General features: G+C 52.9%; 1 protein-coding gene across 4 annotated transcripts in view; it reads right to left on the bottom strand.

The window, feature by feature from the left end:
• Positions 1 to 3,202: 3,202 nt before the first annotated feature.
• The window catches only part of ASCC2 (activating signal cointegrator 1 complex subunit 2), a 41,584-nt gene continuing 27,399 nt past the window's right edge, over positions 3,203 to 17,387 (bottom strand). For all 4 annotated transcript variants that reach the window (XM_029226664.1, XM_029226671.1, XM_029226682.1 and 1 more), the window contains 6 exons: positions 16,789 to 16,908; positions 9,690 to 9,783; positions 9,474 to 9,604; positions 8,807 to 8,906; positions 7,503 to 7,582; positions 3,203 to 6,177 (listed from right to left, as the gene is read on the bottom strand). In XM_029226664.1, the coding sequence (XP_029082497.1) occupies positions 6,006 to 6,177; positions 7,503 to 7,582; positions 8,807 to 8,906; positions 9,474 to 9,604; positions 9,690 to 9,783; positions 16,789 to 16,908 (697 nt within the window). In that variant the 3' untranslated portion in view covers positions 3,203 to 6,005. The remainder of the gene's footprint in view (positions 6,178 to 7,502; positions 7,583 to 8,806; positions 8,907 to 9,473; positions 9,605 to 9,689; positions 9,784 to 16,788; positions 16,909 to 17,387) is intronic.

Genomic DNA, 17,387 nt, shown 5'->3' with positions numbered 1-17,387 from the left:
AGGGCAGCTGTGCTTAGGGGTTGAGACGTGGGGTGCCCAGAAAGCTGGCTGGAGGCACCCGCCACCCCTCATCTGGGTCCCTGTGAGCAGGGCCCTGCGAGTTCACTGGCCACCTCACAGCAGGCCACGACTGTACACGCCTTATCCCAGCCATCCTGCCAGCATCTCCAATTTATAGACAAGACAACTGTGGCTCGGAGAGGTGAGGCCACCTTGCTCAGAGTCACACAGACTGACAGTGGCTGAGGCCAGCTGGCTTCTGACCCCAGAGCCTGGCCCCTGCTCTGAATGGCAAAAGCGAAATAGGCTACTGGCCATTCAGAAGCCCCAGATCCCCAAGAAAAAGTTCTGGCCTGGCCATTGCATGTTACTCTGAGTTAACGACTCTCAGGGAGGAACCAATGCCTTTTTGTGCGGACCCCTCCTGAGCGGGGGAGTCTGGTTTTCGAGGTGTAACAAGCCACGTGCATCCCCTTTAGCAGGTCACCAAGCTGGTCCTCACCTGTTGCTCCTCTCCTGTGACAGAGGCTGACTGGACCTGGGGGTGGGGCTCTGCCCATCGTCATGTGGACCTGGTGAGCCTGTCACAGGAAGAGACGGCAGCCTCACCTGCCACTAATCAAACTCCCATCCAAAGGGGTCTCAGCTCGACTGCTCCCGAGGCTCCCTAGAGGCAGGGAACAGCCTGTGGGGAAGGCTGTTTCATGAAAGAACTTGCCCACGGAGGTAAAAGCCATCCCCGATTCTGTCCTCCTGGTGGGAGCTGTCAGCAAAAATACAGATAGAGGCAGCTCTAAAACTGTTCATGGCCCTGGGACCCCAGAATCCCACGCTTAGAAATGTGCCTCCCCTGGAAATAACAGGTGATTTGTGCAAAGAGGTTTGCGGCAAGGTGATTAAAAGAGAGCAGAGTAATGCAGGGCTGGACAAATGCAGAGTGGAGAGGGCTGCCCACCAGTTTTCTTCTTTCCCGACTGAACAAGTTCACTGCTGTCAGAGTGTCCCCCAGTTGTGACCTCATCTGACCCTCACAGTTACTGGTCCCCACGAGGCAAGGGGGCTTAGAGAATGATCATCCCTGTTTCGCACAAGAAGAAATCAAGGCCCAGAAAGTCCGAGTGACTGACATAAGGTCACACAGCTTATTGAAGTCTAGAACCTGGGCCCCAGCCTCCTGACCCTCCATCCAGTGCTTTTTTTCACCACCCCTGGCCACCTTTATGAGCAAATTAAAAATAAAAAGGATGGACACGTGAGGCCTGGGAACGTGCATGTGAAAGAATGCTAAGTAGATCAGACCATGAGATGGGAGACAGGGTGGGTGCCTGCGTGTAATCTCTGTAAATAAAATTCCTAAGTGTACAGGAATGATTGGTGCTCATCCTGCTGGAGGCTCTTTTTCTGCCAGGATCTTCTATGAAAACCACTCTAAGGAGGAGAAAACCATAATTACCCCCTTGGGATGGCAGAGCACTTAAGGGACATGTCAGATTGCTGAGGGTGGGCTCACGCAGCCAGACAGAGCATGTTCAATGTCATAATTTCATACGTGGAGAACTAGAATTAAGGACCCGTTGTTTTTGTAATTCAGACCAAAGCAAGTGAAGCTCCACACCACCTCCAGGGCTGGGAGAGACCCCCAGGAGCCCAGTGAATTCTTAAGCAGGGCAAACTTCCCCATCCCCCGGGGAGGAGGTGGAATCCAAAATCCCAGGGCCTGAGATAGGGGCAGGTTAGGGGTTTTAAATAGGTTGAAGAACCCTGGACTAAATGCCCTTTAAGGCTCTCCAGTTCTGCCAGTCTGTGTAAAATTCTCTTGGTGATTATCGATTGTTGGAAGAGAATTTCTAGTATGATGTGAAGTTGGAATTTAATGCTCATTTTACAATCCCTCCACCCCTCATCACACACACACAGGACTGGAGATGGTAACCTTTAGACTGAATCTTCCATCTCGGTTCAGCCTGCAGAATTGCAATAGCTTCTGACTGAGGTCAAGGCCCCTCCCTGCTGCCCCAGCACGGAGATCTAGGTAAGAGCTGATGCCAGGCTGCCCCTTGCTCTACTGGGCTGATCTGAGAGCTCCACGCTCCACCCTTCCCCTCCCTGGGGACTAGCGTCCCCAAGGTGGGTCCCCTAGGCACCTCCCCAGTTCCTTCTGAAGATCCCATAAACATGCTCTGGATGCCAACACTCCCTCCTCACCTCTGAGCCCCCTCTTCCTTCTCTTTGATGCCAAGTTCCTCCTTAGGTGGGCCCACTCTCCTGCCTCCTCTTCCTCATTTCCCATTCTTCCCACTGGCTATCTCCCCACGACTTCCTGGCAAAGCTGTGCAGTGAGCCCCATTCTTAGCCTGCTTGACCTCTAAACTGCAGCCTAACACTGCATTCCCTCTCCTCTGCACCCCCCTTCCACATTCACCCTGGATCTCTTGACTTTCCCACCTCCTGGCCCCCTACCAGGTCTCAGTGCTCCCCAGCCTCTGCTAGTCCCATCTTAGCCTCCAGCCTTAGAGAGACTGGACACAAATATGAAGAATCATTCAGTGGGCTTAATGGCAGACTGGACACACAGAGGAAAGGATACATGAATTTGGAAATAGAAAGTTTAAAAATGGAACTCAGAGCATCTGAGATCTGGGGGACAATATCAAACAGTCCAACATACATGTAATCAGAGTCCCATCAGCTTGGTCTGCTGAAATGGCATTTCCCATCCTCTTGTTCTGCAGCTACTACTTGTATTTTTCTTTCTTTGTAAGAACAGGATGCGGGGGCTTCCCTGGTGGCGCAGTGGTTGAGAGTCCGCCTGCCGATGCAGGGAACACGGGTTCGTGCCCCGGTCCGGGAAGATCCCACATGCCGCGGAGCGGCTGGGCCCGTGAGCCATGGCCGCTGAGCCTGCGCGTCCGGAGCCTGTGCTCCACAACGGGAGAGGCCACAACAGTGAGAGGCCCACGTACCGCAAAAAAAAAAAAAAAAAAAAAAGGATGCGGGTGTGGGGGAAATGAATGGTAGGTGGCTTGGGGTTCAGAGTCGGCTTTAGGAGACAATCCTGAGACCAAATCCTCCCTCAGTCACTTGCTAAATGTGTGACCTTGGACAGGCCACCTACCCTCTCTGTACCTCGGGTCTTCTCATCTGTACCTGTGTGAGGATTAAACAAGATAATGCAAGGAATGAGTCAGGCAGAAACTCTGGCCACAGTTAAGTGCTTTTTATTCTAATTACAAATAATTGTGGTCCCACCACCATTGTCGTCCATGCTCTTATCATCATTTTCAGTTACACACAATCCCTTCCAGACTTGGAAAAATGCAAAAAAAATTTTTTCTAACATTTTCACAATCATGGTGCATTACCATGGATTCTGCTTTCACATTTATTCTTAAATTAAAAAAAAATTCTTGAATATTTAGTTTTTCATGTTGCTACCAAGTATTCATTGACATCATGTTAAAGGGCTATATAACACCCCCCTGCATTTTTGGTGGGTTTAACTTTTATTTTTGTTTGTTTCTCTCCCTGTATTATTTAACCCAAGCTTCTGGTGTGGCTGGGACAGGCAGTTTCTTGCCAAGTATTTACTCTTCCAAACTGCACCTAGCCATCTCAGAGGGCCACTCAGAAAGGATCTGTATCCATGGGCTCCGGGCATGTTACTTGCCCTCCCTGGGCTGCCGGGGCCCCTTTGAATGGCTCTGCCCACCCACCTCACAGAGGCACACGTGCACTGTTCAAACTGACACGTCCACCGTCATTGCCAATCATGGACTGGAGACAAAGACACTCAAATCTTAAGTCCTCTTGGAGGCACAAGGTCTTAAAAGCTTCCTGGGAAATGCCTGTGATAGTCATGTTCTCTGCCAGGGTACAGAGAAGGCACTTAGAAAATTCCTGCATAGGAGCAGTCATGGGGGTGGTAGGGCCCAGTGAGTGAGTGGGCAGGGTTCAGAGCCTCCACCCCACTTCACTTACAGTGCTGCCCATCTTAAACCCTGGGGCCTCCTCGGTGGATCTAATTGGCACCAAATGGAAACCATTCATCTGGTCCAATGTACCCACTTTATATGTAGGAAAACCAAGGCCCCAAGAGGTGAAGGGGTACGTCTGCCAGCACTATTCTGGATGACCCCTGAGCTGTTTCCAAAGCAAGCCCGAAAGGATGCCCTCATGATCTGAAATGGAAAATCACCTTGAGGTGATTCTTCAAGGGAGATTAAGTTGGACCTGGCACTACATTCCGGAAATTTTCAAAAATCCCCCGTCTTCTTAAATCGTTTAAACCAGGACGCTAACGTGAAGCCTGAACTCCAGGTGGTCAGGAAGTACAGATGACAAGTGAAGGTGTGAGGGGCTGTATAAACAGTAACAGGTAAGGCAGGTAAAGCCAAGGAGCCCCCCGCAACCCACCTTACTTCGCTCCAGGGCCAAGGGCTGGGCTTAAGCAGCTCAGAGAGAGAAAAAAGATGGGCCTGCCACTGAGCTGGGTCCCTGGCAAATGCCTCCAGGAGGAAACAAGAGTCTTCCTGCTGCCTGTCAAGACGGCTGTCCCTGGGCCTGATCTCAGCTAATTTGACAGCGCGAGGGGAGGACACCACCCCCATATCTACTCTGCATCTCAAACACACCGAGAGAACTGGCGCGACAGAGGAATTGCTTTTGATTTCCACTTGTGCAGGCTGACCTAACAAAACCAATTCATCAAGTGCCTGTCTGCCTCGCTGCTTCAGACGCTCATCCTAACCACGTGCAAATAAATTGCACTAGCATCTAGGGTGATTTGTCAAGGTCCAGCTGGGCAGGGGCCCTGGCTTCCACTGATGGACTCCGGGCCAGGCTGGCAGGGGGTCAGCCCAGCAAATGCCCTGCTGCTGATCCGCCACCGATCAGCCACATTCTGGGTGGCCCAAGAATCGGGACGTCTGGCAGCTGCGGCCATGCTAGGAGCTGGTTGGCCATGCCTGGGAGGGGGCTTTGAGGAACAAGGCCCAAGTCCCACTCACTTCAACAGGACTTGGTAGTGACATCATCACTTGTTTCTTCCTGTCTCCAACCCCTTGATTTTGGAGGATTTAATGGAACGTCTGTGCAACCAGGAGGCACTGAGTTCTGGTTTTGGCTCGGCCACTGGCCGACCATCCTTGGGCAGCTATGAGATGGAGATGACACCACCCGTGGGGGCCCAGGACCCTGAAAAGGCCAGGGGTCAGACTGGGTGTCCAATCCCTGTTCTCCCACCTCCTGGCTGTGGGCGGACAGCCACCTGCTGTTCTCAGTGCCTGGCCTCCTTCATCTGTACTATGGGGCTGAAAATCGTACGTACCTACCTCCTAGGGTGGCGGTCATGGGGACTGAACGAGCTCACAGAAAGGACTGCAGGGCCTCACACACTCAGCCCCTGCTTCTGCAGGCAGGGACCGGAGGCTCAGAGAAGGGAGTGATGTTCTCTGGGCCACACACTGATGCAGAGCAAGATCAGGAGGGGTGAAAATAAGAGGCAAGCATGAAAGGCTGATGAAAAGAGCACCGCCCTGCCGCTTTCCTCTCCTGACGGTGGCTGTCATCGAAGCAGTGGGACACAGGGGGAGTGGGTCACAGGCCCGGCACGGATCATTTCTTGAAAGGGTCAAAACTTTATTCACAGGGCTTTTTTTGTGTTTTTTTTTGTTTTTCAATACACAGGTTTCCTGCCGTCCAGGGAGAAAGGGATGTGGTATCCGGCTGCACGAGGTTTGGGGGCTGGCCTTGGGGCTCCAACCCCGTCCCTTGCACCTGCGCGCTGGCCGCTCAGTTCATCTGCTGTGGATAAGGCACTGTGTGTTCTGCAGGATGGCGCTCACAGCTGGCTGGCAGACAACGAGGCAGCCTTCTCAGGGGCTGCGAAGCTGAGGCTGTCTAGGGGTGGACTTGAACTTGGGGCCTGGCAGGGGGCCAACTGGCGAGGAGGACCCAGGCTATGGTACCTCAGCCTGGCAGGTCCGGCTGGCCCTGGTGCAGCGGCCTCAGGATGGAATCATGCCTTTGCTTCTTTTGCGGTCAGTCATGGTTCTCCGGTTGTGGTTGGCTCGTGTGGCCTTGCTGGATTCCTTCTTCCTGCGTTCCTGTGTTGTCTCTCGGCTCTGCCCGTGGCCCCGGGGGCTGCCAGCCACTGCCATCGAGCTGTCATGCCGGTACCTGAGGGAGGAACAACCCGCCCCCACAAGAACCCATCAGCCGAAGGAGGAGGACCTGATGGGAAGAGCCCTTTGCCTTCCTCGGAGGTCCCTGGGAGAGGACCCAAAGCTTGGGCCAGGATACCCCCATCCCAGCTTCCAGGGGCAGAAGAAATGGAGCCCGGCAGGGGCAGGGCTGTGGGGGCTCCAGCCAGCGCCGTGCCCTCCGTTTACTCTCCTCTGAGCCCTGCCTCCCGATGGGCCTCTGGCTAAGATCTGAGGGTGGACCAGCTAGTGGGCTGAACGCAGCCCACAGTGCAGAGAGGACGAGGGCCTGGGGATGGGCCCCTCTCTTCTCCACCCAGGACCACGTGATACAGATGAGGTAGGACTCCAGTTCTACACCCCAGGGCCTTGCTTGGTGGCCTCCCAAGACCAAGTGCACTCAGATATGACCTTGGGCCTCTTCAGACCACATCAGCTGCTGGGTTTACCCAGAGCTCTGTGCTCAGGGGGCTGTGATGGACCAGAGGTCAGAGTCACTCTGCTCTCTGCTCAACGACCTCCTGTGGCTCCCGGCTGCCTTCAGAATGAGATCCAATGCCTTCCCCACTTGGTTAGGCCCCCTGCACCCAGTGCGCAGGGCTGTGGGAGTCCCAGGGCCAGGATGGGGAACTGGGCTTGAAACCCCTGGCTTGGCTTTAAGTGGAGGAGGGACCTGGGGCAGGTCCTTGGCCCCTCTGGACCGCACCCCACCCCCAGGAAGACAACGGGGTGAATTAGAGGAGTCTCTAGTTACCTGTTCCCAGCTCCCCTCCGAAGGCCCCCCTCCCTGACCACCCTGAGCTTTCTTGCCTTTTTCCCCTCACATGAAAAACTCCTTTGCACACTTTCCACCTTAAAGGGCCCAGCTCACATGCCCCGTCCCTAACATGCCTCTCTCGGCCGTAAAGGATATGTGCCTGTCTGTCTATCTGGGCTCTCCCAGATTTTACACTCTGCCTGACACCAGCGAGCTGTGGACACATCATGCTCCCACACTGGGTGATAAACCCCTTGTAGTGTCTATCAAGTAATGGTTACAAGTGTGGACCCCAGAGATAGGCCACCTGGACTCAATCTCTGCTCCGCCACCTACTAGCTGTGTGACCTTTGGCGGGTTACTTAACATGTCTGGGCCTCAGTTTCCTCATCTGTAAAACGAGGATAATGGTAATAGTAGCTACTTCATAGGTCTGTTGCCAGAACTAAATTAACACATGTAAAGCACTTGCGGTTTGTGTGTGGGCTTCCTGTGTGGTTGGCTGGGCTTCCCCCTCCCACCAACACAGCCTCTTAAATGCTCACCCCTTCCTGGCCAGGAAGGCCATGCGCCTGGCTTCTGCTTTTTCCCGTAGCACTGCAGGGTCCTGCACAAAATGGTCAGGCTGTGGAGGGGAGGGGAGAAAAGAATCATGAGCTGCTCTATTTCCCTAAGCTGAGGTGAGGCTGCACCTGGCCCAATCCTGGTGACACCCCCATGCCAGGAGTGGGGCTAAGCCACAGTGCGGCTGGGCAATGCCCCAGAATGCAGCTGGCTTGCTATGGTCCAAGGTTTCCACCAGAAGCCCCTCCTCTGACCCTCCCACCAATTTCCGGAAGAGAGGCAGCTAAAGATGGCTCCATCATAGCAGAAGCATGATGATGACAGGTGGGAGCAGTGGGGGAAGGCCAGGATGGCCACCATGAGAGACCACACGGGGCCTGGAAACCCAAGAGAGAGCCCTGGAAGCTGACTCCTCTCCCCGCTGGCGCCACAAACAATGGGCTGTGGGAGCGCCCGCCCTGTGCCAAGGTGGGGAGAGACTGGACTAGCGGGAGAAAGCGGGACCCAAGAACCACAGACAGGCTTTGGGGGCCCGGGCTGTTTCACAAAAACAACAAAACAAGGGGAATTAGTAACTTTTGAAAACTTCAGGATTTGACATAAAAATTCAGGCTGATCCCTTCCCTGGAAGAAGGGAAAGCCCTGGAGGGTCCGGGCCTCCACAGTGCTGAGGAGCCCCTGGGCAGGGCATGTGTGTCCCCCCCTCAGTTTCCATCAGGGCCCGCTACTCATTTACGTTGGTGGCCTGGCCCCAGACACGTCTGAATTTGTCACCCTGGTGGGAGGACATGGCGGGGCATCCAAGGGTCCCAGGCTGCTGCCCCATTCAACCTGAGCAGCGCTGCTCTTATCTATTTTATATGAGGCTGTAGTTAAGATTTCACTTGAAGAAAAAGTTTAGCGGCTAAAAAACTGAATTTTCAAACCCATCATCCCAGATGACCTCCAAAGGGCCCTTGGGCTCTAACGCCTCTCTGATTTCAAGAATTACCAACCTGGGCACAGAGGCCAACAGCTGTCCCTCTCCTGGACCCCAGGCCTAATGAACCCAGCAGCTCGAAGGCCCGGCCTCTGATCCATCCCCTGGGCCCTCACTGGGCAGCAGAGGCGGGTTCTAAGCTAGCAGTTCTCCAAGCAGACATCCCGGGCTCAGAGGGACCCCCACCCTCCCGGGCAGTAATGCTGGAGCCGCCTCAAGGCCAGGTTCAGAGAAGCGGGGCACAGATCCCGATTCACCTCTCAGAAGTGTACCCTCCCCTTCACCTGCCACCTGCCAAGGAGGTACCTTGGGGGCCTCGTCCTCAGCCTCCTCCTCCTCCTCCTCCTCGTCCTCCTGCCCTTCTCTGGGCACTTTGGTTCTCAGCACCTGAGGGATGGTGAAGGGCCTGAGGGTTTAGAGAGAAAGCGAGATCAAAGACTAGACTAAACCTGGAGAGTGAGCCTCAGGGAGGAGGGAACCCCACTGGGTGAGAGGGGCTGCCAGGACGGGGAAGGGCTCAGGAGGCTGGGAAAAACCAAAGTGCTTTTGAAGCCAGCTTTGCTCCAGCCCCTGGATTCTGTGTGGGTACCAGGGTCTGATGTGGGGGCTTTGGGGAGCCTGAGCTGGGGCTGTGGGGGTCTCCAGTTCTCTCTAGTCAGGGCAGCTCTGCTTTCACCGGGGAATTGGGGAATCTCCATAAGATCCCATTGGGAAAAGTTTTCTGCAATTAGGAAGAAAAATGTAAAACTCCTGCATGAGACCCAATAAATGCTGCCTCACTCAGGGTAGGTTGGACCAACCGGCCAAGGGGGTGGCTGGGGTGGAGGGAGCACTGGACTAGAAGTCAGGAAGCCTGGGTTTGGGCCCTGGTTCTGCCACTGACTTGCTCACGTGACCTGGGCCCTGGCTCCCACATCTGTATAAACAAGAGGCTGCGGGAGGCCACTCTGCCCCTGGAATTTGACAGCCTCACCTGCGGGTGATGAGCTCATCATCAGAGTCTGCGTCGTTGGCGCCCACCTGGTTGCCATCATATGTGTCATCATACTCATCCTCGTAGTCGTCACTGCGGTAAGGCGAGTCCTCCCCTGGCTGCACTGGCACCTGAGACGGCAGAAGTGTGGGTCCGAGGGGCCCGGGGCTGGCCGGTCTCCCCCCGCAGCACGGCCGGTGGCCTGGGGAAGCCTACCTCCTCTGCCACCACGCTGTACTGCTTGTAGCGCCGCCGCTGCGCTACCACCTCCCGCTTGTCGTTCAGCAGGCTCCGCGCGCTCTCCTCCTTCCTGGCACCGAGAGGGAACAGCAAGGAGACACAAAGGAAAACCATTAGGCTTTGAAGGCATGGGAAGGGGCTGCAGCTTCCATGGCTTACTTCTCCCCGCCTCAGGCCGCCACAAACCGAGATCAAGCACTGGTGGGGGCGTGGGGCTCACCGCTGCTGGTGCCCATGTGACTGGGTCCAGCCACTCTAAAGGGCACCCCAGGAGCAGCTGTTAAAGTGGAAAAAATGCCCCCCCTTCAGCTGGGAGACTCCCTTTCAAGGCGTCCACCCTGGAGCAACACTGGCCATGTGCGCACAGAGGTCTGATTGGGGATTTTCTTTTCAGCATCGTTTTTAACAGTGAAAAACAGAGAGCAACTCATGTCCATCACGGGTGAAACGGCCAAAGGACCTGTGCTCTCTCTGTGCCACAGAATGCTGGGCAGCAGCTCTCAAGAATGACGGTGATCTATTTGTGCTGATGGAGAAAGAAATCTAAGACATTCTCCAGGAAAAAAGCAAGCAGAGAAAAACGCACAGTATGATCCCATCTGTATAAAAAGCAGAAGGCAAACCAGAACAACTATCTCCTCCTGTGGGCACATACCTATCTATGCACGTAAATGCACAGAGAGAGGGCTAGTAAGCCCCCTGCCAAATGCCTGGTTACTCCAAGGAGGGGCCTGGGGTTATCCAAATCTTTTAAAACAAACACAAACTGAAGAAAGAGCAAGGCCACATGTTACTTTCTTAGTGAGCTCAGGGGAGCCCTAGGCGGCCTCAGGGTGTGAGGGGCGAGGAGGGGTCCCGGTCTCTCACTTTCACCCCCGCTTTAGCACAGGGTCTCATCCGTCCTGCAGTTCAATCTTCCATGTCAGATTGCATGGCAAGAAAAAGTCTGAAAGTTTAACTCCTGTCATATCACAGGGGAGGAAAGTCGGGTGCAGGGGAAGGAAGGGGAGAGACGTGTTTGGGAACACAGTGAGCTGTAGCACAGCCATAGTGGGGACTCAGGCCTCTTGACTCCGGGTTTTGCAAATCTGTAGAAAAACCTGGTTTGTCAGACACATAGGCCTGTGGAATGTAGTTTCTAGCCCTGCAGGGGAAATCAATATGAGATGCCAGGAAAGAAAATCCAGCTTAGCTGTGAAATCGGGCCTCTGGAATGTATCAAGGGTAAGGGGAAAAAAAAGAAGAGACACAAAGTCCGTAGCATTCATAAAAATCTTCTATTAACTGGCTTTTGGTGCAGGGAGGGGCAGGCGCCTGAGTCTGGCGGGCTGTGTCTGGCCTGGGAGCCTGGTGCAGGTTAGGACTGCAGCCCCCAGCATGGCGGGTTAGGATTTGCTTCCTTCAACAGTTTTTATAAAGGGCCTACTATATGCTGGGCAGGGTGCTAAAGCTGGGTTAGGGAGAGATTCAGAAAAGCGTAAGATCTGGATTTGCCCTTAAGGAGCTCAGTCTAGTGGCAAAGAGCAGAAGTGTGCTAGATGAAGGCAAGCATGTCCTGGAAACACAAGGAAAGGAGAAATGAACTGGGGTGCAGGGGGCCTAGCGGGGGCGCTGGAGAAGGGGTAATGGAGGCTCTATGGTGCAGAGACGTTTGTCTGGACCAGGGAAAAATCTTGGTCCACAGGAATCTTTCAGCTCATGTCAGGAAAGGGGGCGTGTGACTGTGGCCTCGGCCCTTACCTGGCTCTCTTTGCCACATTGAGGGCTGGAGAGAAAAGAGGCAGAGAGGAAATGAAAGGGGCCAAGCATGTTCAGGTGGTTGGTGCCACTGGCAGAAGCACACCCATTCAATCAACACACGTTTCCTGAGGGCCTGCTAGGCACCAGGCCCTGAGCGGGGCCAGGGGACCAAGGATGGATGAGAACTGTCACTGTTCTCTCTGCCACATCTCACAGCTCCTGGTCTACCTGGCCCCCAGTCCCGGCAGTAGGGAGGTTCTTTCACACGGTGCACCCTCTGGTTATGTTGCTCCCAGCAGGACCACAGAGAAGCCTGGCAAACCGCACCTGCCCCAGCTGGGTCCTAGGAGAGGACACAGGTAAGGACAGAGGAGCCTGGTGCCCTGGGTACCCCATCCAAGAAGGTGTGGCTTTGGCCCCATGATCTCATTTGGAGCCAGAGAAGGAAACGAAAATCAGGGGCAAAACCAGCCAGGAAAATATCCATCTGACCCCGAATAGCCAAAGTAAACTTGAGAAAGAAAAACAGGGAGAGCAGGAGGAATCAGGCTTCCTGACTTCAGACTATACTACAAAGCTACAGTAATCAAGACAGTATGGTACTGGCACCAAAACAGAAATATAGATCAATGGAACAGGACAGAAAGGCCAGAGATAAACCCATGCACATACGGTCACCTTATCTTTGATAAAGGAGGCAAGAATATACAATGGAGAAAAGACAGCCTCTTCAATAAGTGGTGCTGGGAAAACTGGACAGCTGCATGTAAAAGAATGAAATTAGAACACTTCCTAACACTATACACAAAAATAAACTCAAAATGGATTAAAGACCTAAATGTAAAGCCAGACACTATAAAACTCTTAGAGGAAAACACAGGAAGAACATTCTTTGACATAAATCACAGCAAGATTCTTTTTGACCCACCTCTTAGAGAAATGGAAATAAAAACAAAAATAAATAAATGGGACCTAATGAAATTTAAGAGCTTTTGCACAGCAAAGGAAACCATAAACAAGACGAAAAGACAACCCTCAGAATGGGAGAAAATATTTGCAAACGAAGCAATTGACATAGGATTAATCTCCAAAATACACAAGCAACTCATGCAGCCCAATATCAAAAAAACAAACAACCCAATCCAAAAATGGGCAGAAGATCTAAACAGACATTTCTCCAAAGAGTATACACAGATTGCCAACAAACACATGAAAGGATGCTCAACAACACTAATCATTAGAGAAATGCAAATCAAAAACACAATGAGGTGTCACCTCACACCAGTCAGAATGGCCATCATCAAAAAATCTACAAACAATAAATGCTGGAGAGGGTGTGGAGAAAAGGGAACCCTCTTGCACTGTTGGTGGGAATGTAAATTGATACAGCTACTATGGAGAAGAGTATGGAGGCTCCTTAAAAAACTAAAAATAGGGCTTCCCTGGTGGCGCAGTGGTTGAGAGTCCACCTGCCGATGCAGGGGACGCGGGTTTGTGCCCCAGTCCGGGAGGATCCCACATGCCGTGGAGCGGCTGGGCCAGTCAGCCATGGCCGCTGAACCTGCACATTCAGAGCCTGTGCTCCGCGACGGGAGAGGCCACAGCAGTGAGAGGCCCACATACCGCAAAAAAAGCCCCCAAAAAAACCTAAAAATAGAACTACCATACGACCCAGCAACCCCTTACTAGGCAAAGACCCTGAGAAAACCATAATTCAAAAAGAGTCATGTACCACAATATTCATTGCAGCTCTATTTACAATAGCCAGGACATGGAAGCAACCAAAGTGTCCATCGACAGATGAATGGGTAAAGAAGATGTGGCACATATATACAACGGAATATTACTCAGCCATAAAAAGAAATGAAAGTGAGTTATCTGTAGTGAGATGGATGGACCTGGAGTCTGTCACACAGAGTGAAGTAAGTCAGAAAGAGAAAAACAAATACCGTATGCTAACACATGTACATGGAATCTAAAAAAAAAAAATGGTTCTGATGAACCTAGGGGGACAGGAATAAAGATGCAGACGTAGAGAATGGACTTGAGGACACAGGGAGGGGGAAGGGTAAGCTGGGACGAAGTGAGAGAGTAGCACTGACATCTATACACTACTGAATGTAACACAGATAGCTAGTGGGAAGCAGCTGTATCACATGGGGAGATCAGCTCAGTGCTTTGTGACCACCTAGAGGGGTGGGATAGGGAGGGTGGGAGGGAGATGCAAGAGCGTGGGGATATGGGGATATATGTATACATAGAGCTGATTCACTTTGTTATACAGCAGCAACTAACACAACATTGTAAAGCAATTATACTCCAATAAAGATGTTAAAAAAAAAATGATCCATCTGAGAGCCAGAACATCAGTCAAGCAGCAGTAGCTTCGGAGACCGTATTTGGAACAAGTTGCTTGCTTGGCCTCCTACAAGCCCAGGGAACATGTGGGCTCTCCTGAAACGTGCCACCTTTTCCATCCTTGTTTCCTCTAGCCTATCCTTCAAGGCCCAACTCAAACTGGCCCTTAGTGGGGTGACACCCACTTTTGAACCTCTAGAGGGCCTGCAGAGGCAATAAAGCCCCCCTTTTCCAGGTGAGGAATCAGGGGATCCAGAGAGGCAATGTAACCTTCCCAAGGTCACACATCTTCTACCAACAGAGCCAGGGCCATAACACAGGCCTCCTGACTCAAGTCTGCTTGGCTACTTCCTGTGTGGTGTGATCACAGGCTGGCCCCTTATCCTTGCCAAGACTTAGTTCTGCCTCCCAGGGATGATGTGAGCATGAAATCAGACAATGAGCAGAAGTGGACCTGGCACCTGCTGAGCTCAGCAAAGGGAATCCTATTTCTTTCACTGCAGGCCTTGTCAGAGCCTTTAATGTACTAATGTGCCCTGTGACTCTCCAGGAGGCACACAGGGTGCACAGACATTTTTGGCAATAGAACTAATTTGAGAGAGAACACTTATTATCTTCCAGGTCACCACTGTCCAGTCCAAAGGAGTTAGGGGACCCCACCTTACACACACCGCCTCCTTCCTTAGCTACTATACACCTGTGGCACACGTGCTTGGCGTCTACCCAACAACCCCCCTTTACCTCACCCCCACTCCTATCAGACCCTCATTTTGCTCAGGTCCTCCCCCTTCCCCCTTTTCCGGGAGCCCTGGACCTTAGCCCTGTGACCTAGTTCCTCAGTGAGATGTGAGGGGAATCTGGGGAGTTCTGGGAAAGGTCTCCTGGCCTCTAAGAGAGATGCAGAAAGACCTCGTCCAGACTTCCTCTTGGCTGTGTCATTTCTGGACGTCACAGCTGAAACAGGTGCAGTTACCCAGTGGCCCTGAGGGAGCAAGATGCACCCTTGATGATGTGGCTGCACCACAGGTCAACCAAGCCTAGATTTCCCTACCCTGTAACTGCCTGTCAAGCAAGGGGACAGATTTCCTTATTACTTGAGCCACTGAGTATATCGTATCCGGTTTAATGACACGCACACATTTTAACTCAAGGGTGATCTGCCTTGTGCTACTTAATTTCTCACATGCTCCGTGAAGGCAGGGCCAAGGCCCTAAGCCCCACTGCCCTGCCCACATCAGGACAGGGGTCCCCACTGAGGTCCCTCCATGCCCCATCCTGGCACCTCTCCACTCTGTCACGGCCTGTTTAATGTCCTAAGTCTTTCCCACGGTCTCTGTGCCCTTTGAGGATGAGGCCTGGGCACCTTGCTCACCTTGTCTCCTGGTGTCTCTAGCACAGGATCTGGAGATAGTGAATCACTTAATAAATATTTTCTGTATGAATAAATAAATAATGAACACATGAACAGAGACTCTGCCCAGGCTACCCAGCACAACGAGCTCAGTAAACATTTGCTACCTGGTCTCTCTGCCAGGCAGCCGGGAGCTCCTTCGAGCAGGGGTACAGCCCTCCTCGTCTGCCCCTCTCCCCATGGCTGGGTCATTCTGGCCTGGAACAGTGGCCACTGATACAGGAGAACATCGGCAGCTTGGGATCTGGGGATGTTGCAACGTGTGTGACTAAGCAGTTTGCAAATGCTTCCTGTCCAGCCAGCCAGATGGCTTTATAGTTGCCCTGTGCTGGGTACCCAGGCCAGCAGTCAGCCATGCTTCTAGCGTTGGACAGCCCCGGGAATGGGGAACAGCTTGAGCTTCTGGCACTGAGGCTCCTATCCCAAGAATGGGGCAGGTCCTCTCTCCTCTCTGACCCTCACCACCTCCATCTATGTGTTGGGGGAGAGGGCGGGCTGGACTCATCCAGCAGTTCCTAGATTTCTGGATTCCGTGAAGCAGCCCCATGCAGGAGAACGCTGGGGGTCTAGTGCAGGGCTGACGGTGTCTGATCCCGCCATTCTCCATCATGCCCTGTGGCTGCTGACTCTCAGCCCCTCCAAGGGGTCTCCATTCCAAAGCCAGGTGATCTTCCCAAAACATATAATGTACCGGCTCAGGCGACCCTCACCATGCTCCCACGTCCTCAGGGCCACCACCCCTGCTGTTCACTCTGCTTGGAAAGCTTCTCCTGCCCCCTTTGCACAACTGACCCTTCCTCGTCCTTCCACAGTCATTCCCACATCATTTTCTCCAAGGAGCCTTTCTGCCTGGACTGAAGCCCCGACTAGAGGCTTGGAAGTCTGCACACCTCCACCTTGGAGAATCTTTTTCACCTGCAATTTCATGTTGCTTGTTTGCCAAGCTGATTAGTGCAAACTCCACGTGGGCAGGGGCCCTGCCTGTTTCACTCCCCACCACATCCCCAGCACCTAATAAATCCAGAGCCTAGAAGCACCAGGCAAATATTTGTTGAATAAATGAATAAATCATGAATGGACTTTTCAATGCCAAAAAAGTAAGAAGGACATAGACCAAACATAAGTGGAAAGGCCTTAAAATGGAATACATTCACTTCTGAAAAGCTCACTCAGGACAGGTCCTTCATTTGCTCATTTTGTCATCAGATGGAAAAATTCAGGTCAAGGAGCAGCTGCTGGGAAGCACTGCCCAGCTCTCCCACCCAGGGATTCAGTGGTGGACACCTCCAAAGATGAAAGAAGGGAAGAGGAGCTGGTTTTGGTCCCGCTGGCCTTTTGCTGTCAACAAGGAGGACTCACTAACTCTGTGTGCAGAGTTGGAGCCTAAAGCGGGATCATTAGAGACCCTGAGCTCGGCTGCTGGGAGCACATGGGTGCCAGGTATGGGGGAGCCCCGAGCTGAAGCTCCATGACCAATTCCATCAAGATGGGGGCCCTGAGTTTCTCGCTTTCTCTCTGCACTTGCAGAGTTGGGGTCCCTGGAACCCCACGGTCCACCAAACTCACCTCCTGCCCTTGTGTACCCGGCTCAGGTCCACTGAGTCCCTGCTGAACACGTCAAACTCATCATTCTGGAAGATGTTGTGACGAGATGCCAGCAGGGGAGTCAGGTCTGGCTTCACCTGTCTGGGGGGCAGCACAGAAATCCATTTCAGGGGTCCTTGCTAGTGGATGCCTACCTGCACCCACTCCCCCCATCATGTCCTATCCGTCAGAGACTCCACCCCCCTTCAACAGCCACATCTGGGACACAGCCTAAAAACCTGCCCAATCCTGTCCAATCCTGCCCCTGCCTGGGTAGGCGGCCACCCCTCATATAAAGTGTCCCTTGGTCCTGCACACCATTCACACAGGTTTTGCTCACGACAGCCCTATGAGATAGTCAGAGGTCACTCAAGCTCTTTTTGCCTCAAGTGCCCTCACCTGTAAAATGGACACATGGAGGCTGAGGAGCTTGTCCAAAGGCAGAGCTAACTTCATTCATTCATTCAATAAACAACATTTATTTATGGAAGAAACACCCATTCCTGCACTCATTCCTTCTGCCTCCCGGGGCCTTCAGGGAAGCAGTGGGCCCAACTCAGGAAAGGTGGGTATGGGGGAAT

Source organism: Monodon monoceros, unplaced genomic scaffold (genome assembly GCF_005190385.1).
Source record: "Monodon monoceros isolate NGI ecotype Baffin Bay Population unplaced genomic scaffold, NGI_Narwhal_1 Super_Scaffold_1, whole genome shotgun sequence".
In the NCBI taxonomy this organism is placed as follows: domain Eukaryota; kingdom Metazoa; phylum Chordata; class Mammalia; order Artiodactyla; family Monodontidae; genus Monodon; species Monodon monoceros.
Note: the sequence above shows the minus strand (reverse complement) of the source record. Positions and strands in the feature narration are given on the sequence as shown.